This window comes from Erythrolamprus reginae, chromosome 1 (assembly GCF_031021105.1).
Source record: "Erythrolamprus reginae isolate rEryReg1 chromosome 1, rEryReg1.hap1, whole genome shotgun sequence".
In the NCBI taxonomy this organism is placed as follows: Eukaryota; Metazoa; Chordata; class Lepidosauria; order Squamata; family Dipsadidae; genus Erythrolamprus; species Erythrolamprus reginae.
Genome location: NC_091950.1, coordinates 34772809 through 34799935, shown reverse-complemented (window position 1 = coordinate 34799935; position 27127 = coordinate 34772809). Strand labels below are relative to the sequence as shown.

Sequence of the window (27127 nt, the reverse complement as noted above, 5' to 3'; positions counted from 1 at the left end):
AGACTTGATCTGCTTGACATACACAGGAGTCCACGGAATCTCTCATTCTGGATACTATAGTCATGTAACATCTTTAGCTCTTTAAAGCTTTCTTCATAAGATTTAGTTTCTACTGCTCTGATCATCTTCACTGTCCTTGTCTGACTTGTTCTACTATCTCTGAAACCTTCTTAAAATGCAGGCTTTGGAAATGCATTCAAACGCAAGCAAATTATCTAAAGTGAAATGAGTTGCAACAGGTTGTTCAACATTTTTAGTGGGATAAAGTATTTCGATACAGGTAGGCTATCTGGCTGTGCTTTCTTAATCATATTCATCCTATGTGATATATTTTATATATGCAAATCAGGAGCTAGTACTGCAGTGTGAATGGTCCCTTATCCCAATTAAATCAAAATACATATTTTTAAAGTGTGTTTTAAACGCAGATTGAAATGGCCAAAATCTTGCAACTGTATCATCAATTGACAAGTTTTCAGAGGATTTTTAGGGACCCAATGACCAGATCGTAATGCAGCGGTGTTGAATGATGTTCTGGGAGCTGGAAAGCTCAAAGACCATCCACTGAGATCCAGAACACATATTTTTGGAACTACATTGCTCTTCAGAAGACCCTGGATCACAAGGTGCCTTAGAACAGAGTACAGTGGTACCTCGAGATACGAGTTTAATTCGTTCCGGACCTGCGCTCTTAAGTCGAGCAGCTCTTATCTCGAACGACTTTTCCCCATAGGAATTAATGTAAATAATTTTAATTGGTTCCAGCCCTCAAAAAACTCACAAAGTTAGTCTAAATTATGCAAAAAGACATTGCAAGAATAAATGTAACTTTACTTATTAATAAGATGATAAGCTGAGAGCTTTCCTTCCCTTCCTCTTTTTACCCAAAACAATCAACATGGCAAACTTTTATTTTTATTCATTAAACTGTAGTTATTTATTCAACTTCACTGCCACCCAATCCTGTAGAGGGAGGAAAGAAGGGAGGAAGGAAAAGGAAAGCAAGAAATGGAGGGAGGAAAGGAAGGAAGGAAAGAAAGAAAGGAAGGAAGAAAGAAAGGAAGAAAGAAAGGGTGAAGGGACAGGAACAGAGGAAGGAAGCAAGGAAACTTATGAAAGGGGAGAGTAACTTCACTGCCACCCAATCCTGTAGAGGGAGGAAAGAAGGGAGGAAGGAAAAGGAAAGCAAGAAATAGAGGAAGGGAAGGTAAAAGAGAGAAAGAAAAAGAGCAAGAAAGAAAGCAAGCAAGAGAGAAAGAAAGAAAATGAAAGAGAAATAAAAATAGAGAGGGAGAATGAAAGAAATGGAAGGAGGGAAGGAAGGAGAGAAAGCAAGAGAAAGAAAGAAAGCAAGAGAAAGAAAGAAAGAAGAAAGAGAAAGAAAAAAGAATGAAAGAGCAAGAGAGCAAGAGAGAAAAAGAAAGAGAGAGAAAGAAAGAAAGAAAGAAAGAAAGAAAGGCAACTTCAAAGAAAGGCTCACTGAGCATCTCTCACTCTCTCTCTCTTTCTATCCCTCTCTCTTTCTCTCCCCCCTCTCCCCCCCTTTCCCTCTCTCTTTCTCTCTCTCTCCCTCTCTCTCTCTCTCCCCCCCTCTCCCCCCTTTCCCTCTCCCCCCCAGGCCGGCAGCGATGTTTTAAAACAGCCGCGCCGTTTGCGAGCTAACTCCTGAGGTGCGGAAGTTCGCCTTTGGCGTTTGGGCCACTCGGAATGTGAAATTCAAAACAGCGTTCGATCCCCCCACCCCCAGCAGAAGCCAAGGACCCCCAGAGTGGGGCGGCAGGGGAGGCGACCGCCTCTCCACTCACCAAGTGCCGGGATACGAGCCGAGAAGAGCCGGGCTGGCTTACTTTCCTTCCTTCCCGCGCTGATGCAGAGCCACTCGAACAAAGCGTCACGCCCCCCTGATGCTTTTGGCGGCAAAAGAGCCCAGCGTCGCTTCGGAAGCCGCCGAAAGCATCAGAGGGGGCGCGACGCTTTGTTCGAGTGGCTCTGCATCAGCGCGGGAAGGAAGGAAAGTAAGCCAGCCCGGCTCTTCTCGGCTCGTATCGCGGAGAGGGGCGGCATACAAATCCAAGTAATAAATAAAATAAAATAAAAAAATGTCTCTCCTCTCCCAGCTCTTATCTCGAGTAGCTCTTAAGTCGAGCAGCTCTTATGTCGGGGTTCCACTGTATGTTATTAGGAATATGGGAAAAAATACTCAAAAACAATTAACTATCTACTGACGCACATAACAACAGCTGCTAGAATATCTTATGCCCAACTCTGGAAAAATAAATGGATACCAACATAATTGATAAAATTTATAAGTGTGCTGAAATGGACAAAATGACCATGGAAATGAAAGGAATAAACGATTCGGAATATAATAATATCTGGAATCTATGGTACAATTAGATAGAGAATAGAAATATGGAAAAATGATACAATGTGTAACGGCATACAAAAATAGACAAATATATATAATGTCATGAACAATTTGCAAAGGTAATTACAAACTGATTGATTTAGAAATGTAAATAATATATAAAATGTAAAAATGCAAAAATAGAAATATAAGGGAAAAAATGAAATGGGTAAGATCTGTAAACAACAAAAAAAGATATTGTGGTACAGTGGAACCCCGACATAAGAGCTGCTCGACTTAAGAGCTACTCGAGATAAGAGCTGGGAGAGGAGAGACATTTTTTTATTTTATTTTATTTATTACTTGGATTTGTATGCCGCCCCTCTCCGCGATACGAGCCGAGAAGAGCCGGGCTGGCTTACTTTTCTTCCTTCCCGCGCTGATGCAGAGCCACTCGAACAAAGCGTCGCGCCCCTCTGATGCTTTCGGCGGCTTCCGAAGCGACGCTGGGCTCTTTTGCCGCCAAAAGCGTCAGGGGGGCGTGACGCTTTGTTCGAGTGGCTCTGCATCAGCGCGGGAAGGAAGGAAAGTAAGCCAGCCCGGCTCTTCTCGGCTCGTATCCCGGCACTTGGTGAGTGGAGAGGCGGTCGCCTCCCCTGCCGCCCCACTCTGGGGGTCCTTGGCTTCTGCTGGGGGTGGGGGGGATCCGAACGCTGTTTTGAATTTCACATTCCGAGTGGCCCAAACGCCAAAGGCGAACTTCCGCACCTCAGGAGTTAGCTCGCAAACGGCGCGGCTGTTTTAAAACATCGCTGCCGGCCTGGGGGGGGAGAGGGAAAGGGGGGGGGAGGGGGGGAGAGGGAGAGAGAGAAAGAGAGAGGGAAAGGGGGGGAGAGGGGGGAGAGAAAGAGAGAGGGATAGAAAGAGAGAGAGAGTGAGAGATGCTCAGTGAGCCTTTCTTTGAAGTTGCCTTTCTTTCTTTCTTTCTTTCTTTCTTTCTCTCTCTCTTTCTTTTTCTCTCTTGCTCTCTTGCTCTTTCATTCTTTTTTCTTTCTCTTTCTTTCTTTCTTTCTTTCTCTTTCTTTCTTTCTTTCTCTTGCTTTCTCTCCTTCCTTCCCTCCTTCCATTTCTTTCATTCTCCCTCTCTATTTTTATTTCTCTTTCATTTTCTTTCTTTCTCTCTTGCTTGCTTTCTTTCTTGCTCTTTTTCTTTCTCTCTTTTACCTTCCCTTCCTCTATTTCTTGCTTTCCTTTTCCTTCCTCCCTTCTTTCCTCCCTCTACAGGATTGGGTGGCAGTGAAGTTACTCTCCCCTTTCATAAGTTTCCTTGCTTCCTTCCTCTGTTCCTGTCCCTTCACCCTTTCTTTCTTCCTTTCTTTCTTCCTTCCTTTCTTTCTTTCCTTCCTTTCCTCCCTCCATTTCTTGCTTTCCTTTTCCTTCCTCCCTTCTTTCCTCCCTCTACAGGATTGGGTGGCAGTGAAGTTGAATAAATAACTACAGTTTAATGAATAAAAATAAAAGTTTGCCATGTTGATTGTTTTGGGTAAAAAGAGGAAGGGAAGGAAAGCTCTCAGCTTATCATCTTATTAATAAGTAAAGTTACATTTATTCTTGCAATGTCTTTTTGCATAATTTAGACTAACTTTGTGAGTTTTTTGAGGGCTGGAACCAATTAAAATTATTTACATTAATTCCTATGGGGAAAAGTCGTTCGAGATAAGAGCTGCTCGACTTAAGAGCGCAGGTCCGGAACGAATTAAACTCGTATCTCGAGGTACCACTGTATATACTTTTATTTATTTTTTGTAAAATTCAAAAATTCGAATTAAAAATTTTTTTTTAAAAGAGCAAAGGATTTCAGTCTTGGCAATTTTAAGACTTGTGGACTTCAACTCCCAGAATTCTCCAGCCAGCATAGCTATGCTAGCTGGAGAATTCTGGGAATTGAAGTCCACAAGTCTTAAAGCTGCCACGTTTGGGGACCCCTGCCTTGGAAAAATGATGGGACAGATGCAGAGTCTTACCTCTTCCATTCTTTTGTTGTAAGTATCTTTTGCAGTGGCAACAGCTGCCAGATTGTTTGCTTCTGCAGTGGCCTTCAAAGGAATGAGGAACAGGGACAAAGAGGAAAAAATAAGGTTGCTATGGAAACAGTAGGCCATTGACCATACCAGTTGGCAAATTCTGCGAGTTTATTAATTGCAAGCAAGGAGGCATTTTTGCCTAAAGCATCAGGGAAGCTCAAAGTCAGGATCACACAAACCATGTCAACCAGTGGATGGTTCTGGGGGGATCATTCTCACTCGTCACAAGAGAAAAAACACATTTTTGGGGAAGAAATGCTTTCGCATTGCCTTGAACGCTTGGAGCAAAAGCAGGGATATAAATCTAAATCTTATATAAATAAGCCCCCAACAGAATAGTACACAAATAGCTTCTCTACTACTTGTAAAAATTCTTTCAGGGTGACTCAAATCAGTTCTCTTTTATTTCCAACCACAATCCCTTTTCTCTCCTAGTGAATGCATATAAGACCTGGGAAGAGGTATATTATATGCTTTAATTAAATACAGTGGTGCCTCTACTTAAGAATGTCTCTACTTAAGAACTTTCCTAGATAAGAACCGTGTGTTCAAGATTTTTTTTGCCTCTTCTTAAGAAACATTTTCTACTTAAGAACCCGAGCCTGGAAAAATTTCCCAGGAAATTTGAGAGCGGCATGAAGGCCCGGCCAGTTTCCTGCCATTCCCCCTTTAATCCCGGCCATCTTGGGCTTTTCTGGGCTGCCAGAGGAGCCTTTTGGTGGCGTTTAAGGAGGCTTTGGCAGTCCAGAGCGAACGAAGCATTTTCCTTTCTCTGGGCACTTGGAGAGGGAATAAACCTCTGCCAGAGCCCAGAGAAAAGAAACACTCCCTTTGCTCTGGGCAGTGACTGCCCTCCTTCTCCCACCCAAATTCCGAGCTTTTATTTCAACCAAAACTCAGACCACACATTTTCTGAATAGTTTTTATCCCAGAATTAACAATGAACTAAAGGATCACCATCAATGTTCTATTGGACAGTATTACTTGGTCTGTTGTGTAGATGTTTGGGTGGTTCAGGGTGGGGAATTTGTGGTGAGTGGGACTTTTTTTTTTTTGGACTGTTATGTGTGTTGGGACTGGTCTCTGGGCATCACGTAACTTTCATTGTCAATGACAATTTTGTTGTATTGACAATGACAATAAAGTACAGTGGTACCTTTACCTAAGAACGCCTCTACTTACAAACTTTTCTAGATAAGAACCGAGTGTTCAAGATTTTTTTGCCTCTTCTCAAGAACCATTTTCCACTTACAAACCCGAGCCTCTGAAACTGTAACCGGAAAAGGCAGGGAGAAGCCTCCGTGGGGCCTCTCTAGGAATCTCCTGGTAGGAAATAGGGCCAGAAAAGGCGGGGAGAAGCCTCTGTGGGGCCTCTCTAGGAATCTCCTGGGAGGAAACAGGGCCAGAAAAGGCGGGGAGAAGCCTCTGTGGGGCCTCTCTAGGAATCTCCTGGGAGGAAACAGGGCCAGAAAAGGCGGAGAGAAGCCTCTGTGGGGCCTCTCTAGGAATCTCCTGGGAGGAAACAGGGCCTCCACCTTCCCTGTGGTTTCCCCAATCGCACACATTATTTACTTTTGCATTGATTCCTATGGGGAAAATTGCTTTTTCTTACAATCTTTTCTACTTAAGAACCTGGTCATGGAATGAATTAAGTTCGTAAGTAGAGGTACCACTGTATGTATTTATTTATTTATTTTAAACAAAAACCACCTTTGGGAGAGGTAAGAGAAGCCATTTGGATTGAGAGCATCTGCCAGGAGCCTTTATGACAATCAGTAGATGGAATGGAGGAACATCAGGATCATCAACAGCATTTTTTCTCAACCTCACCAATGTTGAGAAACACTGATCTACAGCATACATCTTGAACTTCAAGATTGCAGTCCAAGGAGTTGGGAACAGGAAGTCTCAAAGGCCCGTTTATAGAAACTGAGAACTCTTTCCCAACCAGACCTTTCCCCAAAGAGTTAAATTACATTGCTTACAATTCACAGACATCATGGAGAAACTTTGAAAGCTAGTATTTCGCACATCTGCAGCAGAGGTGAAATGTCCTCTGGTTTGCTCGTGCCTGTCACTCACCGGAGAACAGTCGCAAAAACAGCATGAGGCTCCGCCCACCTGCCCGGACACTGCCATTTGGGTTCTTTTACACTCTGTGCATGCACAAAATGTTATGTGGAAGGAACATTGCGCTCCCTTTGTGATTGGCTCTCCAATGATCGACAGGCCAATTGAACCGGGAGCATTTCACTCCTGATCTGGAGGGTACTAGAGTGGGAAAAGTTGGCCTAGAGCAGGGGCGGGCAAAGTTGGCTCTTCTGTGACTTGTGGACTTCAACTCCCAGGATTCCTGAGCCAATCATGCTAGCTCAGGAATTCTGGGAGTTGAAGTCCACATGTCACAGAAGAGCCAACTTTGCCTACCCCTGGCTTAGAGAAATACTTAGGACTCCTTCTTGTTTTCTATCTTTGTATGGCCAAAGACAAACATATAACATAGATCTGGAAAAGGCATAACCAATGATTTTGACCAAGATGCCTTGCTAAGCAATAAGAATGAATAAATACTTACTTTGTTGACTAAATAACTTTTATTGGCATTTTGTGTTTTATTCCTTGGAAAGTAAACATATTTTACTGTTGTGGTTGGCTCTGGGCCAGCTCCCTGCCCCAAGGGACTGTGGGGGTGGATGTAGGTGAATCCTCCAGTGTCAGAGGCCCTGTTTTACTGCCGACTGCTTCGGACAGCGAAGCAGCGTCGGAAGCAGGGGAGTGACTGTGAAATGGGACCCTCAGAGGGAGTCCATGGCAGGGCAGCCCATTAGGAAGCAATTCCATCCTCCTCCTTATCTTTGCTGGACTCTGATGAAGAAGCCTTCATTGATGTACGCAGCCGCAAGGCAATGACTAGGAAGGAGCAGTTGCGGAAATACTTCAGAGATAAGGGAGTTTCACCTGTGGTTGGGTATGGTTCAACTAATTGGGGCTGCCATTAAATTGGCAGCATTTTGGCTGCAGAAGTGTGGAAGTTTATCCGTTCGTGACAATGGAAGTGGCTTTACTCTCCGGATTCTCCAAGGACTCTCTGTGCTTTGCTATCAGCACCTCTGAACTTAAACCATAGTCAAGCGTGTGAGTTGAAAACGTTTGAAGGAGAGTAGCTGTGACGTCTTCACAGCTACTTGTTAATTGATTTGTGTTTGTTTCTTGTTTTTTCACTGCATTCAAGTCTGTTTGCTTGGAAGGTGAGCCCTTTGACTACCAAAAGGGTGGTTTGCTTCTACAGCAGTACCTCTAGATACTAGTTTAGTTCGTCCAGAACGGAGCTCGTATGTCGAACAACTCGTATCTGGAACAAATGGCTTTAGACTTTGTTTTTCCCCTCTGAGATAACCAGGAAGCAAGGATTCTTGCGCCACTTAGTGGAAGCTCGGCTCGTATCCCAAATTTGAGCTCGGGTGTCGAAAAGAAATTTCACTCCCGTCGTGGCTCGTAACTTTGAATACTCGCATGTGGAGCAGCTCATATCTAGAGGTACTACTGTATTTTCCTTTGGATAAAGGACAGTGTTCTTGGATTGCGCATGTGCCGAATTGCTTTCTAGGCATTTCACCTCTGGCTCCGAACAAAGATAAAATGTAAAGAGTTTTCTCCCTCTTAAAAAGGACTATAAATCTTCCTTAGAAAAATATAGGAAGGAAACAAGAATCTGTCGGCATCAAAGTGAGTTTTGAAGATTTATGATTTCAAGCAAAGACGGAGGCGCTTTCGCTGTAACAAGGAAGTGATAAGTGAGTACAATAAATCTTAAAATGGCGGAGGGAGGGAAAGACCCCTCTAGTCTGGCTAACATTGAGCAGAAGTTAGATAAAACTTCTGGAGATTTGTAGCGGGTTTGAAGAGAGATTCAACAAAGTTGAGAATAAAATGGAACAGATGGATTTAGAAGTTAAACAAATTAAAAAGGAAGGGGATTCTTCTGCTGGAAAGATACTGAAAGTTGAGAAACAAGTGATGGATTACGATGGAAAAATAAGACAAAATAAATGACAGAATCGCAAATTTGGAGGGACAGACAGAGAAGGAGGAATTTGCGTTTACGAGGGTTCAGAATGGATTTGCCCTCTGAATTTAAGTTAACAGAAGCTGTCTGTGCTTGGTTAAATAAACAGACAGGCGTGGAGGTCAGCGTGGAGGAGCTGTTACGGGTTCATTGGGCAGCCCCCAGGAGAGACGGCAGACAGAGAGATGTGATCATCGCTTTCCTTAGTGAAAAAAAAAGCAGAGATGATTTATAAAACTTTGAAGACTTCTACGAGCCTTAAACAAGACGGAAATGAGATAAGGGTTCTGAGGGATCTTTCCTGGGAAACCCTGGAGAGCGAGAGCTGGGTTGAAACCAATTGCAAGCCGGCTATATCAAAGTGGAACCAGATTTAGCTGGGGCTATCCAGTGGCCATCTTGGTGTTCCAGGACAATAAAATGTACAGAGCACGCTCATTGGAGGAGGGAAAGGCTTTGCTGGATCAACTGGGGATTAAGTTTGATGAAACTGGAGCACTAGCATATGAAGAAGAAGAGGCTTTTGACGGTCGGAGTACCCCTGATGAGGAGGAAAGACGAAGGGAAGAGCAGCTGAAGGAGTTAAGCGGGCAGGTGGAGGCCATCAGAAAGGAGCAGAGAAGAACACGGGCTCAGCGTGAGAAGAGAGCCAGAAAGTGATGGTGTTTGGTCCCTTGTCTTGTTGTGGGGGGGGGGAAAGGAAAAGGAAAAGAATTATTACTATTACTATTACTATTATTGTTGTTATTATTATTATTATTTTTCTTGGAGATGCCTTGGGATTCCTGTATATCTGTCATTCAGTGGGGGAAGTCTAAGGGGAAGAAAAAGGGGGTTTAAGAATTTAAAATTAAAGAAGAAATTAAAGAAGGAATTATTTAAAGGAGAAAGGAGGGGGGGAGAAATCTTCTCTTTTATAAAATTAAAAAGGGTTGAAAGAGGAGCTAGTTTGAGTGGGAACGCAATCCAGAAAATGTGCCTCAGGTATGGGCAAGGTTTTTTCTTGTCTTCTCCCCTCTCAGTGGGGGGAGCACAGGGGGAGGCACGTTGGGGGGGGGTAATAGGGGTAAAGAAAAGGGAAAAATATAAACCAAGGGCAAAACAAGAGGGGAAAAGGGTGTTTTTGGTATATTATGACGGAGTGTAAGATAATGGTTTTAAATGTGAATGGTTTGGGATCGGATTTGAAACGTTTTAGGATATTAAGGATGGCTAAGCAATATAAGGTGGATATTATGATTTTGACAGAAACACATAAAAGAAGGGGAGGAAGGGATAACTTGATTAATGATAGAAATTGGAAATGGGTGTTTGAGTCAAGAGGAACGCAAAATAGTAGAGGCACAGCGATTCTGATTCATCAGAGGGTTAATTTTGAAGAGGTGGGAATTCAGAAAGACAGAGAAGGAAGGTGGATATTTGTTAAAGGGAAAATAAATCAAAAGAAGTTGACATTAGCAGCAATTTATGCCCCAAATGGGAAAACAAAACAATTTATAATAAATACTAAGAAGAAGTTAGACAATTTTAAGGAGGGCTCAACTTTTTTGGCAGGAGATTTTAATATGCAATTAACAAATGGGAATGCAAATAGCAGGATGTTACATTTAAATAGACTTAATATGGTGGATCTACATGCAGATATTTTAAACAGAGCTACATATTATTCAGCAAGATATCACACATTTAGCTGCATAGACTACATATTAATGAACAGGGGAGGTAATATACAAGTTAAAAAAGTGGACATTAAAAGTATATGGATATCAGATCATGCCCCACTATTGGCAGAATTGGAAATAGGTCAGGAACGAAATCAAAAAATTTGGAGATATAATGCAGTTGTAACTGCTAGGGAACAAGATAAAGAGAAATTGCAAACAGAGTTATCAGAATATTTTAGAATTAATGATGTGGGTGGTATTAAACAATCAATTGTATGGGATGCATGTAAGGCCTTCATGAGGGGACAATGCATATGTATGGAAGCAGATATTAGGAAGAGGTGGGGTAGAGAGAGGGAAAGGAAGATAAGGGAAATAGATTTGATACAAGAGCAGTTAAGAATGACGAAAAGTAGAGATTGGAATAGTTTACTGAAATTGAAAAAGAAACAGTTGATGGTGTATGATGAGATTAAATGGAATAAGATGAGAATGGCGATGCGACAAAAAATACAGAGTTGGGGGACAAGATCAATGCAGCAAATGGCGAGATATCTGAAGAAGAGGAAAGAAAAATCATGTATTTTAGCATTGAGGGACACCAGTGGAGTGGTTAGATATGGTAATGACCAGTTGGAAATATTATGAAGATTTGTATAAAGAGGAGCAAGTGAAGATAGAAGTCCTCAAGGTTGGGAAAATAGTAAGTGAAGAAGACAAACAAATTTTGAATGCAGAAATTACACAAGATGAAATTGCTAGAGTAATTAAAGGGTTAAAACAAGCCAAAGCACCGGGCCCAGATGGGTTTACAGGGGAATTTTATAAAACTTATGTGAATGTTTTGCTGCCGCATTTGGGGAAATTGTTTAATAATATATTGTCAAATCGTGATATCCCGCAGACATGGAAGCTTTCAGAAATTGTTACCATTCCGAAGATGGGTCGAGATTTAAGAGAGCCTGGGTCTTACCGTCCGATCAGTTTGGCAAATCAGGATTATAAAATATTTATGAAAATACTGGCAAATAGATTAGAAAATATTTTACCAAAAATAATTGAAGAGGATCAATATGGATTCGTGAAGGGAAGGAAAATAAGTGAACCAATTAGAAATGTAATGAATGTGATGCACCATGCTACCGCTACTAAAAGGAAATTGGGAATTTTGAAATTAGATGTTTATAAAGCGTTCGATAAAGTTAACCATAGTTATTTATATAAATTATGTAACAAATTAAATATGGGGGAAAAATTTTGTGAAACTATAAAAGAGATTTATAAAGGAAATGAAGCATATATAAGAGTGAATGGACAAAGAACGCAGAGTATTAAAATATTAAACGGCACCAAGCAGGGATGCCCTCTGTCTCCAAAATTATTCGTAATAGCAATAGAGATCTTAGCTAATAAGATAAGACAAGATAACACTTGGGCAGGATATAGAATAGGGAAATTAGAAATGAAAATAAATTTATTTGCAGATGATGCAATTATATTGACCCAGACCCCGATGGAGATGATTAAAGGTATAATAAATATTTTACAAGAGTTTAAGCAGGAATCGGGACTGTCGGTTAATATGGAAAAATCAGAGATTATGTGTTTAAATACAGATCCGAGAGAACAGATAGAAATTAGGAAAGAATCAGGGTTGAAATTAGGACTTAAAAAAATAAAATATTTGGGAATTTGGTTATTAAAAAACCCAGTGAAAATGGAAGAGATTAATTATAGAATAACATGGAGGAAAATGTTGAAACAGATGAGGAGCTGGAAAGATAAAAAGCTAAGGAGACTCTCTAAAATAAGAGCTTTAAAAATGATGATAGCTCCCAAGATGATGTACCTATTTCAGGTGCTGTCGGGGGGGTTATCGGTATGTAAGGTTAAAGAGTGGGACAAAAAATTAAATTATTGGATTGAAGAAGATAAGAGACCAAGAATAAGAAAAAAGTGGTTAATTGCGAATGAAAAAGAGGGGGGATGGGGTGTTCCATGTTTGGAGCTGTATAGGGAAGCTTTTCAAATGGAAAGGTTAATGGAGTTGCAAGTGAAAATAAATGGGCGAAATTGGAAAAACAGATAAACGGGATGAATAATAGAGAATTAATTTTTAGGAAGTGGAATAGGAGAGATATAGGAAAATTAATAGGCCCAATGAAAGGGACTATGGAAATTTGGAAAAAATGGCAAGGGAAAATAGGATTATATAAATCTAAACTGTCATCGCTTTATGTAATAAATAGAGAAAACGAAATTAACTTAAACAGGGTTATAGGAGAGTTGAAGGGAAGAGGGATAACTAAGATAGAACAGTTATACGAGAAGGATGGCAGGCCAAGTAGAAATCGCATAGAATGGTGGTTAGGTAAGGGAAGGTGGCTACAAATAAATGCAATATGTAAATATCTAAATGAAAGGGAGAATAAAGAAGTATTATGGCGGGAGGAGACAGGGTTAGAGAAAATAATAAGAGAAAAAAGTGAGGGGATAAAGGCGCAAGCAACTAATATATACAAACTGCTAGTACAGTCAGATGGGGACACGATTGATGGATTGACTAAATGGTGGCAAAATGAGATATTAGTAGAGGTACAAGAAATGGAAAATATAGTAGAAGATATAAGGAAAATTAAAAATACAAGAATTAGGGAAATGAGAAGGAAAATATTACATAAGTGGTATTTTACTCCCGTTCAATTTGCACATTTTCAGCAGAATGTTAGGGGGAATTGTTGGCATGGTTGTCAAGATAAAGGAGTGTTTATGCATATGTTTTGGGAATGCCCGATAGTGCAGGAATTTTGGCAAAAAGTGAAAGAGGATATCAATGGAATGTTAAATATACAATGGACAATCACTAAGGAAATGGCAGTATTAGTAAAAAGCAATGCGATGGGAGAATTTAGAGAAATAAAAAAAGCAGCAATAGAAAGTGCTCAGGCAGTAATAGTTTTGGGTTGGAAGGATGCGACAAAATGGACAATGCAAAATTGGTATAGGTACATGGTGGATCATATTCAATTTGAAATTATGGAAAAAAGGATAAATTTGGATAATGAAACTGATTTGGGACAGCTGATTGGACGGTGGGACAAGGTAAGACGATATATGACGAGCAGAATCCGAGACCAAGCTACAAGAAATAAACTAGAATCACTCTATAATATGTAGACAGATATATTGCTCTTGGGTAAAGTGGATTAAAAAAGAAATACCCCCAATTTGGTGGTGGGGAATGTGTGTATGTCGGGGTGATGGGCACAATTCACATTTCACTATGCACTGTTTTATGTTGTGTGATTTTAAATTGTTAAAAATCAATAAATAAAATTTAAAAAAAAAAAAAAAGATAAAGACAGTGTTCTTGACTTTACAGGTGTGTGTGTCTGCTTTTTCTACCTTTGCATTTAATTGAGGGCTCGTGCTGAGAGCCCGGCAGAACATTTTACTATACTTTAATAAAATTAATGTTCCGGGGGTTTTCAAACATATGCATTTACTTGTATATATTAGTAAAGCATTAAAAAAAACGTGGCTCATGGTTTATTCTGAAACCAAAAGTGGAATGAATCGTGAGTGTTTTTTGCATGTTTTTAACTAAAGAGAGTTATCACTATGATTCCTTGGCCATTTCCACATAGCAGTGGGCTCTCCATTATGTTCTCCCATCACTGTATTCAATTCCGTGAATTTGTTGCCCTTCCCAAATTAATGAGAAGTGCAAGGTCTGAGCATCTCAGACATTTTTAAAGGGCTTGATTCCCTCTATAAGTAATCTCTCATGATTGATAGGAATACATAGGGGGGAAATGCTGTCTCCTTGGGTTTGAACCCTTGAACATCACCATCTACGGGCTGACTTAAGCACAGTACACAAATGCTGGCTGGGGAATTCTGGGAGTTGAAGTCCAAATATCTTCAGGTTGCCAAGGTTGGGAAACACTGCTCTACCTGATCCATTGTTACTTCATCAAACCCACATAGCTTCAATCTTGAACTGTCTACTGTGGACTTCACACCCTTCCTAAGAGATCTGTAAGGGGGTGCGCATAAGCGCACCAACGTGCCTACCGTCCCTTTCCTACTATCCCCATTTATTTATACTCATTTCATGTGCTCACGTCCCTGTTTATATTTACACCACCTATCCTGTATATGTTTGACAAACTAAATAAATATAAATAAATAAATTACCTGCAACATTGATTTTGGATGAGGAAGCTCTTCTCCTTGGTAGATCTTAATATAGGCCTGGGAGAAAAACAAGTTTAAAAACTCCGCGTGATTTATGGAACATCATTTAAAACCTGCCTATAAACAATTATGTCAAAAAATGTTAAAAGTGTTTCTAAATTCCTACTTATAGAGCTACAATATTAATTAAACATATAACATCCGCTATGTCATGGATGCCATGCCTTTAATGGTGATTCCAAATGGAGCTAAAAATTCTCTCTTCATTTTTTAAAAAGTAATTGAATGAGAAAGCTGTGACTTCTAAATATTATTTATTTTTAAATAAATGAGCCATGGTGGTGCAGCGGTTAGAGTGCAGTACTGCAGGCTACTTCTGCTGATCACACACTGACAGCAGTTTGGCAGTTCGAATCTCACTAGGCTCAAGGATGGCTCAACCTTCCATCCTTCCGAGGTCGGTAAAATGAGCATGGAGATTGTTGGGAGCAATATGCACACTCCCTGTAAACTGCTCATAGAGGGCTGTAAATCACTATGAAGCAGTAAACAAATAAACAAATAATTCCCTCAACACTGTCAAACTATCTAAGTCTGTACTACTATTACTACTAGTTTTTTCTCATCATTCCTATCACCCATTTCCTCCCACTTATGACTATAAGACTGTAACTTGTTGCTTGTATTCTTAAGATTTGTATTAATATTTACTGTTTCCTGATTGCTTATTTGACCCCTATGACAATAATTAAGTGCTGTACCTCATGATTCTTGACAAATGTATCTTTTTCTTTGATGTACACTGAGAACATATGCGCAAAAGACAAATTCCTTGTGTGTTCAATCACACTTGGCCAATAAAGAATTCTATTTTATTCTATGTGAGTCTAAGTGCTATTGCTATTGCTATATGATTTAAGTGCAACTCCTAGCAGTCCTAATTACTAGCTATGCCGCTAGAGTTGGTAAAATTCCACTTCAGCCACATCTGAAGGGGTTTAAGATCTAAACTGTTTCTGGGGAAATTTGTTCCCATAGAGGTTGCTTTTTCCGTTTCTTCACGAGCCCAATATGGCAAGGGGACCCTAGCCACTGAGCCCTATCAAAAAAGAGGCTTCCAAGCCAGAAAGCCCTCTTTTTTATACTTGCAACTCACCTTGAAATATTCTACAAGGCCTCGGCAGGTGATATTATTTCCGTTGATCTCCTTGACATCCAGGCTCTTGGGGCTCAATAGCCATGGAATCAGGATTTTCAAGTTTTTGATGAAATCATCATCTATTTCTGTAAGGGGAACATGAACCCTGTTTATGAGAGTGTTTTTTGTAATGCAAGCGCCAGAAACTCCAAGAAGTCAGGAGATTTCAGAATGAACCAATGATTGAGTATTTAAATCAAAATAATGAATTCTATACCAAATTGTCCAAAATACTGTCTCTTAACTTACAGAATGGATCTTTTGAACATTTATTTATTTTATTTACTTATTTTGTCCAATACACAATGAATGTTTTAGTGGGTATATATATATACACACATGGTAAAATACATGATAAAGGTTATAGAGCAGATACTCATAGTAAAATATATCTAAGAAAGTATAGAAAAGAAGATATAGTAATAGAACATATCAATGAAAGAATAGAAGAAGAGATATAGGAATAGAAGAAAGGTATAGGAGATATAGGAGAGCAATAGGACAGGGGACGGAAGGCACTCTAGTGCACTTGTACTCGCCCCTTACTGACCTCTTAGGAATCTGGATAGGTCAACCGTAGATAATCTAAGGGTAAAGTGTTGAGGGTTTGGGGATGACACTATGGAGTCCGGTAATGAGTTCCACGCTTCGACAACTCGGTTACCGAAGTCATATTTTTTACAGTAAAGTTTTTTACAGTCAAGTTAATATTACGGTAAGTTTAAATCTGTTGTGTGCTCTTGTGTTGTTGTGGTTGAAGCTGAAGTAGTCGCCGACAGGCAGGATGTTGCAGCACATGATCTTGTGGGCAATACTTAGATCTTGTTTAAGGCATCTTAGTTCTAAACTTTCTAGGCCCAGGATTGAAAGTCTAGTCTCGTAGGGTATTCTGTTTCGAGTGGAGGAGTGAAGGGCTCTTCTGGTGAAGTATCTTTGGACATTTTCAAGGGTGTTAATGTCTGGGATGCGATATGGGTTCCAAACAGGTAAGCTGTATTCGACGATGGGTCTGGCAAAAATACTGTATTTTTCGGAGTATAAGATGCATCGGAGTATAAGACACACCTTAGTTTTGTGGGAGGAACATAGGGAAAAGAATCTGCCTACCAGGTATTCATCTAGCTAGCGTCCTTAGCCAGCACATTATTTTATCTCCCGTTAGGGCTTTAAAAAAACTTTATTCTGAGAGAGTAACAATGAAAGAGTAACAATGAACATTAGCACCTGGAAAGAAATATTCGGAGCAAGTAGAGCAATGGAAAAAACCCTGCAAAGATTTAGGGCTTGGAAAACATTCTTCGCAGAGAATAATAATAATAATAATAATAATAATAATAATAATAATAATAATTAGATTTGTATGCCGCCCCTCTCTGTAGACTCGGGGCGGCTCACAGCAGAGTAACAATGAAAAAGGTTGCAAGCTGGAAAGAGCTGGGAACATTGTTAGCACCTGGTTAGGTCTGGAAAGAAACTTACTCGGAGCAAGTTAGAGCAATGAAAAAAACGTGCAACTACTTAGAGCTTGGAAAAAATTATTTGCAAAGAGAAACAATGAAAGAGCCTGCAAAGTAAAAGCTGGGAAGATAGTTAGCAGCTAGTTAGGGCTAGTTAGTTAGCTACATTCAAAGTATAAGACATACCGAAATTATCAGCCTTTTTTAAGGGAGGAAAAAGTTGCATCTTATACTCCAAAAAATACAATATTTTAATTACTATCCATGAATAAGATATAATAATATTTTCTCATGTTGCTTCTGATCTTTTCCCCAACTAACCTCAGATTGTGCCCCCTTGTTCTTGTGTTCACTTTCCTATTAAAACACTTCCTTTTGAGCAGGGCAATTGTAGCCCCTGGATGTGTTCAATGTTTGTTTGTCTTGTTTGTCTTTTTATGAAAAATATTAATAAAATTTATTTTTTTTAAAAACACTTCCCTCCTGAACATTATTTAACCCTTTAACATATTTAAATGTTTTGATCATGTCCCCCCTTTCCCTTCTGTCCTCCAGACTATACAGATGGAGTTCATGAAGTCTTTCCTAATAAGTTTTATGCTTAAGACCTTCCACCATTTTCGTAGCCTGCCTTTGGACCTGTTCAAATTTGAACAGAATCTTACTTTTCCTCCAAAAGCTGTTGAAATCTCTATCGCAATAATGTCGTTTTATTACTAGACAAGCCCCTTTGCAACCCTTAACTTGAGAAATATTTATCGACCAATGTGTCTCTTAGGCCAAAAGAGTTTTACTGCCTTTGCAAAACCTGGCGTGATGCCCATAAGCCCAGAGGCCAATTAGAATGGCCCAATCAGAAATCTAATTCAATCACGGAATAAACCTTGTCCCTATATGATACTGCTGTGTTGTTCTCCTCTTGTGGGTAGAGGTCATAGTTTTCCCTTAAGGAATGGTCTCTAAATATGTTGAAGATATCAGAATGGGTAAAGAGAAATTCTCGCAGAATGGCAATCAGAAATTTGGAAAAAAAGATAATTAAAGGCCCGAAGACTAAAACACGTGAAGAAAGTTGTAGGATTTGAGTTTGGCTAATCTAGAGAAACGAAGGCCCAAGGGTGACAGGGTATTCCAATACTTAAGAGGTTGCCACAAAAAGGGAGGGTATTTAACTTGTCTACCAAATCACCTGTAGGTAGGACAAGAAACAATGGGTGGAAACTAATCAAGGAGAGGAGCAACCTGAAACTAAGGAGAATGAGAATAATTAACCAGTGGAACAGCTTGCTGTCAGAAGCTGTGGGTGCTTTGTCACTGGAGGTTTTTAAGAAGAGACTGGACAGTCACTTGTATGAAATGATACAGAGAGCAGAGGTCTTCAAACTTGGCAACTTTAAGACAAATTCCTTGTGTGTCCAATCACACTTGGCCAATAAAATTCTATTCTATTCTATTCAGACTTATAGACTTCAACTCCCAAAATTCTCCAGGCAGCACAGCTGGCTGGATAACTCTGGGAATTGAAGTCCAAAAGTGTTAAAGTTGCCGTGTTTGAGGATCCCTAGTATAGAGTCTCCTGTTTGAGCAGAGGGTTAGACTAGAAGACCTCCAAGGTAGTAGTAGGAGTAGGAGTAGTAGGAGTAGGAGTAGTAATAATAATAATAAGAAGAAGAAGGAGGAGGAGGAGGAGGAGTAATAATAATAATAAGAAGGAGGAGGAGGAGGAGGAGGAGGAGGAGGAGGAGGAGGAGGAGGATATAACAACAACAAGAATAACAACAACAACAACAGAGTTGAAAGAGACCTTGGAGGTCTTCTAGTCCAACCTCCTGCTTAGGCAGGAAACCCTACACTATTTCACACAGATGGCTCCTTACTGTTCTATTCTGACAGATTAAAAATAAATGTTATCTCTAAAATAGCCATAGACACACACACTTCTGAGAAGCCTGGCTCAAATTTGTCTATGATGCAGCACCTCCAACTTGGTAGTTTTGAATGCTACCTCCATTTTTGTGCTGAATAATAATAATAATAATAATAACAACAACAACAACACACCAGACATTGTGATTGTGTCTAAAAAGAAAGTATGGATCATCGACATCGCAATCCCAGGGGACAGCAGAATTGAGGAGAAGCAGCTAGAGAAATTAGTGAAATACGAAGATCTAAAAATCGAGCTGCAACGACTCTGGCATAAGCCAGTGAAAGTGGTCCCAGTGGTACTTGGCACACTGGGCGCAGTACCAAAGGATCTCTGCGGACATTTGAAAACCATCGGAATTGACAAAATCTCCATCTGTCAATTGCAAAAGGCCGCTTTACTGGGATCGGCAAACATAATTCGTCGCTACATCACGCAGTCCTAGGTGCTTGGGAAGCGCCCGACTGGTGATGAAATACAAAATCCAGCATAGTGATCTCGTTTGCTATGTTGTACTGACATCATCATCATCATCATCATCATCATAATAATAATAACAACAACAACAACAACAACAACAGAGTCCGCGGAGAGGGGAGGCATACAAATCTAAATAATAAATAAATAAACAACAACAAGAGTTGGAAGGGACCTTGGAGGTCTTCTAGTCCAACCCTTGGTTTCTTACTGAGGCTAATGAACTTACCTCTGAGTTTCCCATCAAAATTGGGATTTGTGGCTACTTTCAAACCCGGATGGGGTAAAAGAAAACAGGAGATGTTGGTGAAACAGGAGTGTATGTGCTTCCTCACATTCTGCAGCTCTTCGTGCTGATTTCCAGAAACCTGGGAACAAGCAGGCAATTACTCCTTTTAAGGGGGACAAGTGTAAATCTCTTATTCATAACCGAGGATTCCATTGTTGCATCTTGGCACAGGCAGTCCTTGACTTACGACCACAGAAAGTCAGCCCAAAATTTCTGAAGCTAAGTTGTTAAGTGAATTTCATCCCATGTCTGATATCTTTTTCTTGCTACAGTGGTTAACCGAATCAGTAAAGTTGTAACGTTAGGAACCCGATTGTTCAATGAATCTGGCTTCCCCCCATTGACTTTGCTTGTCAGAAGGGGACAAGAGTTGATTCCAGGCTCCCGGAACATTGCAACCAACATAAATATGAGACAGTCGCCAAGCCTCGGAATTTTGATCACATGACCATGGAGATGCTGCAGTGGTTGTCAAGTGTGAAAAACGGTGGGGAGGTTAGGATTTCCTAGTTTTATTCCTAACATAGAAGACTGACACAGAAAAAGACCTCATGATCCATCTAGTCTGCCCTTATACTATTTTTTGTAATTTATCTTAGGGTGGATATATGTTTATCCCAGGCATATTTAAATTCATTTACTGTGGATTTACCAACCACGTCTGCTGGAAGTTTGTTCCAAGCATCAACTACTCTTTCAGTAAAATAATATTTTCTCACGTTGCTTCTGACCTTTCCCCCAACTAACTTCAGATTGTGTCCCCTTGTTCTTGTGTTCACTTTCCTATTAAAAACACTTCCCTCCTGAACCCTATTTAACCCTTTGACATATTTAAATGTTTCGATCATTCCTGTTGAGAGAAACTGCATTTTTTCTTTAAATGCATGAAGCCAATTTTAGGCTTGCAACAAAAAGTTTTCATACTTTTCCATTTCAAAAATGCAGGAATTCATATTTTTTTTTCATGAGGATTATTTCATTATGGGTGAGATCATCTGGGTGAGATCATCCAAGGGCGTGGGGTGAGGTATCATCAATATGCTGATGATACCCAGCTGTACATCTCCACCCCATGTCCAGTCGGTGAAGCAGTGGAAGGGATGTGTCAGTGCCTGGAGGCTGTTGGGGTCTGGATGGGTGTCAACAGACTCAAACTCAACCCTGACAAGACGGAGTGGCTGTGGGGTTTGCCTCCCAAGGACAATTCCATCTGTCTATCCATTACCCTGGGGGTGGGGGTGGGGTTATTGACCTCCTCCTCGATCCACAGCTAACATTAGAGCACCATCTTTCAGCTGTGGCGAGGGGGACGTTTGCCCAGGTTCGCCTGGTGCACCAGTTACGACCCTATTTGAACAGGGAGTCATTGCTCACAGTCGTTCATCCCTTCATCAGCTCAAGGTTCAACTACTGCAATGCTCTCTACATGGGGCTACTTTTGAAAAGTGTTCGGAAACTTCACATCGCGCAGAATGCGGCCGCGTGAGCTATCGTGGGGCTTCCTAGATCTGCCCACGTCTCGTCAACACTCCGCGGCCTGCACTGGGTGCCAATTAGTTTCCGGTCACAATTCAAAGTGTTGGTAATAACCTATAATGCCCTACATGGCATCGGACCAGAATACCTTCGGAACCGTCTTCTGCCGCACGAATCCCAGCGACCAATAAGGTCCCACAGAGTTGGCCTTCTCTGGGTCCCATCGACTAAACAATGTCGTCTGGCAGGCCCCGGGGAAGAGCCTTCTCTGTGGCGGCCCCGGCCCTCTGGAATCAACTCCCCCCAGAGATCAGAACTGCCCCCACCCTCCATGCCTTTCATAAGCTATTGAAGACCCACCTATGTCGTCAGGCATGGGGAAATTAAAATACCCCTGGGCTTATATTGTTTATGTATGGTATGATTGTGTTGCATGGTTTTAATAATGGGTTTTTAGATGTCTTTTTAATATATTGGATTTGTCACATTGTTGTTTTTGTTGTGAGCCGCTCCGAGTCTCCGGAGAGGGGCGGCATACAAATCTAATAAATAATTATTATTATTGTCTGATCTGATTAACAAATGTCTATTAAGCTGGAAAATACAATAAGAACACATGCAAGTGTTAATACCAACCTTGAGACGTTTTTCCAAAAATTTGGCTCCACCTTCGGCCCCATAAGTAAATTCATAGGGAAAACTCCAGTCACGAACAAGGAAAATAAGAGACTATAAATGGGATAAAAACCAAAAGCAAATTGAATACAAGGTACAAGCGGTGAAAACATTGCATTCGTTTAAATGCATCGTTTGGTATGGAACAACGGAGTGTTTTTATCTGTTTAATTTGAGGTTTATATAAACTGCTTCATTTTAAGAAATTAACTCCTTTGTAGCAAGTTGTTTCTTGAAAATTATAAACATTTAATTTTCTATTTCTGAAAGCAACCAATGTGGGATTTTATAGAAACAAAAATTTGGCCTCTTTGATGCCATATACTTCTCAAAGGAAAAGTATTGTTGTTTATTTATTTATATCCCACCTTTATTAAGAGCCGGGGGTGGCGCAGTGGTTAGAGTGCAGCACTGCAGGCTACTTCACAGGCTACTTAACTACTAGATGTAGTTCAGCAGTTCAAATCTCACCACTAGCTCAAAGTTGACTCAGTCTTCCATCCTTCCAAGGTGGGTAAAATGGGGACCCAAATTGTGGGGGCTAATTACCAGACGGTTGCCGTGCAAGACAGAACAGATGGGAATGGAGAAATCCAAAATATTACAATAATACTGGTGCATACTGCAACACTCTCTACATGGGGCTACCTCTGAAAAGTGTTCGGAAACTTCAGATCATGCAGAACGCAGCCGCGAGAGCCATCGTGGGGCTTCCAAGATTCGCCCACGTTTCCTCAACACTCCGTGGCTTGCATTGGCTGCCGATCAGTTTCCGGTCACAATTCAAAGTGTTGGTCATGACCTTTAAAGCCCTACATGGCACTGGACCAGATTACCTCCGGAACTGCCTGCTACCGCAAGAATCCCAGCGACCGATAAGGTCCCACAGAGTTGGCCTTCTCCGGGTCCCGTCGACTAAACAATGTCATTTGGCGGGCCCCAGAGGAAGAGCCTTCTCTGTGGCGGCCCCAGCCCTCTGGAACCAACTCCCCCCGGAGATTAGAATTGCCCCCACCCACCCTGTCTTTCGTAAACTACTCAAGACTCATTTATTCCGCCAGGCATGGGGAAGTTGAGATATTCCTTCCCCCTAGGCCATTACAAGTTTTATACAAGTTTGTCACATGCTGTTTTTATCATTGTTGTTAGCCGCCCCGAGTCTACAGAGAGGGGCAGCATACAAATCCAATAAATAAATAAATAATGCTTCAGCACTGAATAGCAACTTGATGTTATAGCCGCACCACAAGGCAATGGCAAGTGGTCGTTTTGAAGACCTGAGTTATCTTTTCAAACTAAATAGGTTTCCATTTCTCTTTGAGTGCAACCTCAAGATTGTCTGTTCAGTAATAAAACATCACTTCTGCAGATTGCACAGGAGTTCTCAATTATCTTCTTACCTGAAATGGCTTCAGGAATGTTTCTTCCATGGCCAACCTCCCATATTCTGTGAAGAGCTGAAACGAGAAGGAAGCCAGAAGGAAATATTAAAGAAGAATTGTAAGTTAACCAATAGTATTTCTTATATTGCACTACTAACCATAGTGCTTTATATTTAAATTGGAGCTGAACATTACACTGGTTCTATTTATCATTTATTTATTTACTGGTATTTATTTGTCAAGTACATATTGATGGTATACAAAAATATAATATTTATATGCATGATACTAGTTAAAGAGAAACATTAGGACAGGGGAGAGAAGGCACTCCGGTGCACTTATGCACGCCTCTTAAGCATCGGGAGAGGTCAAGAGTGGATAATCTAAGGGTAAAGATTTGGGGGTTAGGTGATGATACTACAGAGTCAGGTAGTGAGTTCCATGCATTAACTACTTGGTTACTAAAGTCGTATTTCCTGCAGTTGGGTTTGCAGCCGTATAATTTAAGTTTGTATCTGTTGTGTGCTCGAGTGATGTTGTGGTTGAAACTGAAGTACTCGTTGACAGGAAGGATGTTGTAGCAGACGATTTTATGGGCTATGCTTAGGTTGTGTTTAAGGTGACTTAGTTCTAAACTTTCTTAACCTAGGATTGTAAGTCTAGTTGCATAGGGTAGTCTGTTGCGAGTAGAGGAGTGGAGGGCTCTTCTAGTAAAGTATCTCTGGACATTTTCTAGAGAGAGTATGTGGGTTCCAGACAGATGAGCTGTATTCAAGGATTGGTCTGGTGAAAGTTTTGTATGCTTTGGTTAGTAGTGTGAGATTACCGTAGCAGAAGCTACGTAGGATTAGGTTAACAACTCTTGAAGCCTTTTTGGCAATGTTGTTGCAGTGGGCTTTGGCATTTAGGTCATTTTATATGAATACTGTATTCCAAGGTCTTTTACAGAGTGGAGGGTTGTCTGCAAGGTCTTGTTTATTCAGCTTCTATTTGGAGTTCAGATTCTTTCTGCCAATGTGTAGGACAGAACATTTTTTGGTTGAGATTTGGAATTGCCAGATGTTTGACCATTCAGACACAAAGTCAAGGTCTTTTTGAAGAGCTTTTAATTCAGAGTGCTTGTACTCTTTTGTCCCTTAAAGAATAAGTTAAGTCACTAAAACCACAAAGAGCACCAAGGGGAATCGGACCCCTTAAAATTTGGTGAATTTATTATGGCATCCACTTTTGCTGATGACACTTCTCTTGATCAGATACATCAAATGTAAATGTGTCAATGGGCTCCAGTCTGTAAACTTTTACAATTAAGCGATTTGTTACTTTTAAGGTATCAAAAGCTATTGTCTTTATCTGGACAACTTTCATCCATAAGATTGAAAACAGGGCTTTAAGTATGAAACTGAAGGTGTATAGATTACAGTATGGTTGAATCCTTTTAATGTATTACTTTAAACTGAAGATACCACAGTGCTGAAGTTGGGACTTCTCTGTTATCCTTCCACAGCTCTAAAGAGATCTTTGAAGCTCGCATACAAATGAAAGGCATCAAACATTTGGCCGAAGTCTGCTTTAAAAATACACGTAGCTTGTCTGACGTGTGAATATTGTTAAAACCTTTATCCAAAGCACCTGAAGGCCAAGCAAAGAATAATGGATGTAAACCGAACAAGGAGAAATTCAAACTGGAAATAAGGAGAAATTTTCTGACAGCGAGAATGGAATCACCCAATGGAACAACTTTGCCTTTGGAAGTTGTGGGAGCTTTATCACTGGAAGCTTTCAAGAAGAGACTGAAATGACATCTGTGAAAAATGGGGCAGGGTCTTCTGGGTGGGGGGGTTGGACTAGATGACCTATAAGGACCCTTCCAACTCGGTTAATCTATATCTGTATCTATCCTTGGGATATTCCTATTCCCAGACCTGATCACAAAGATATTGTTAGCAATAGTAAGACTAATGGTAGTAAATAAAGATTAGATTAGATTAGATTTATTGGATTTGATTTATTGATTTGATTTGATTTATTGGATTTGTATGCCGCCCCTCTCCGGAGACCCGGGGCGGCTAACAACAATAATAAAACAGTATACAAAATAATCCAATACTAAAAACGATTAAAAACCCATTAATATAAAAAACCAAACATACATACAGACATACCATGCATAAAATTGTAAAGGCCTAGGGGGAGAGAATATCTCAGTTCCCCCATGCCTGACGGCAGAGATGGGTTTTAAGTAGCTTGCGAAAGGGAAGGAGGGTAGGGGCAGTTCTAATCTCTGGGCGGAATTGGTTCCAGAGGGCCAGAGCCACCACAGAGAAGGCTCTTCCCCTGGGTCCCGCCAGACGACATTGTTTAGTCCAGCGTTTCCCAACCGGTGTGCCGCAGCACACCGGTGTGCCGCGAGACATGGCCAGGTGTGCCGCTAAGCTCCAGCTGGGCGGGGCGCTGCCGGTACTTCCGTCCTGGGGCTCCCGCTCGCAGCTGTCCCCTGCCTCCTGCTCGATGCCGCGGTTTTCGGCGCTCTCCTGCTGGGCGCCAAAGAAGGAAGGCAGGAAGAAGGAGAGCTTTATTCTTCGCGCCTTTTCCCCGCCTTCCTTCTTTGGGACCCAGCAGGAGCGCGCCGAAAACCGCGGCATCGAGCAGGAGCCGGTTGACAGCTGCGAGCGGGAGCCCCAAGACGGAAGTACCGGCAGCGCCCCGCCCAGCTGGAGCTTCTCCTGCGTCGACAGCAAGTTTCCTTTGTGGCCCGGCGGGAGGGCACTGGCGATGGGAGCGGGGGGCGGGGGCGGCCGCAGTGGCCGCAGGCAGTCGTGGGGAGATGGCGGCGGCGAGAGGGAGCGCTCTCTCTCTCTCTCTCAGCTGACTGCAAGCAGGAGCCCTGACGGTGGCGGTTGGACGTGCTGCTAGACGTCGTACATGCTGGCGCTGCGGGCCTGGCATATACGGTGTCCAGCAGCACGTCCAGCTGCCGCCGTCAGGGCTCCCACTTGCAGTCAGCTGAGAGAGAGAGAGAGAAAGAAAGAGAGACATATAAGAGAGGCAGAGAGAGAGAGAAAGAGAGACATAGCAAGAGAGGCAGAGAAAGAGACAGAGCAAGAAAGAGGCAGAGAAAGAGAGAGAGAGAAAGAGAGACATAGCAAGAGAGGCAGAGAGAGAGAGACAGAGCAAGAAAGAGAGGCAGAGAAAGAGAGACATAGCAAGAGAGGCAGAGAGAGAGAAAAAGAAAGAGAGACATAGCAAGAGAAAAAGAGAGACTTAGCAAGAGAGGCACAGAGAGAGAGAGAAAGAGAAAGAAAGAGAGACATAGCAAGAGAGACAGAGAGAGAGAAAGAGAGAAAGAGAAAGAAAGAGAGATAGCAAGAGAGGCAAAGAGAAAGAAAGAGACATATAGCAAGACAGTGAAAGAGAGAGAGAGAGCAAGAGAGAGAGAAAAGCAAGAAAGAGATAGCAAGAGAGACAGAGAGAGAGAGAGAGCAAAGGAGAGAGAAAGACATAGAGGAAGGGAAGGAGGGAGAGAGAAAGAGAGCAAAAAAGAGAGAAAGAAAGAAAGAGGGATGGAGAGAGAGAAAGAAGGGAAGGAAGGAAAAGAGAAAGAGGGAGAAATAGAGCGAAAGGGAGGAAGAGAGAGGGTTTTTTTGTCCAAACTTTTCTTTAGCCCTCCCCCCCGCCCCGCCCCCCCCCTTTCAGTGTTCCCCGGGATTTTGAAAATATGAATAATGTGCCGCGGCTCAAAAAAGGTTGGGAAACACTGGTTTAGTCGACGGGACCCAGAGAAGGCCAACTCTGTAGGATCTAACCGGTCGCTGGGATTCGTACGGCAGAAGGCGGTCCCGGAGATATTCTGGTCCGGTGCCATGAAGGGCTTTATACGTCATAACC

General features: G+C 41.4%; 1 protein-coding gene across 1 annotated transcript in view; it reads right to left on the bottom strand.

The window, feature by feature from the left end:
* Window positions 1-27127, bottom strand: part of ATL1 (atlastin GTPase 1) — a 68549-nt gene that overhangs the window by 8412 nt on the left and 33010 nt on the right. The window contains 6 exon segments of the mRNA XM_070749299.1: window positions 4372-4443; window positions 14362-14418; window positions 15518-15645; window positions 19650-19788; window positions 21822-21914; window positions 23261-23317. Of these exon segments, the coding sequence (XP_070605400.1) occupies window positions 4372-4443; window positions 14362-14418; window positions 15518-15645; window positions 19650-19788; window positions 21822-21914; window positions 23261-23317 (546 nt within the window).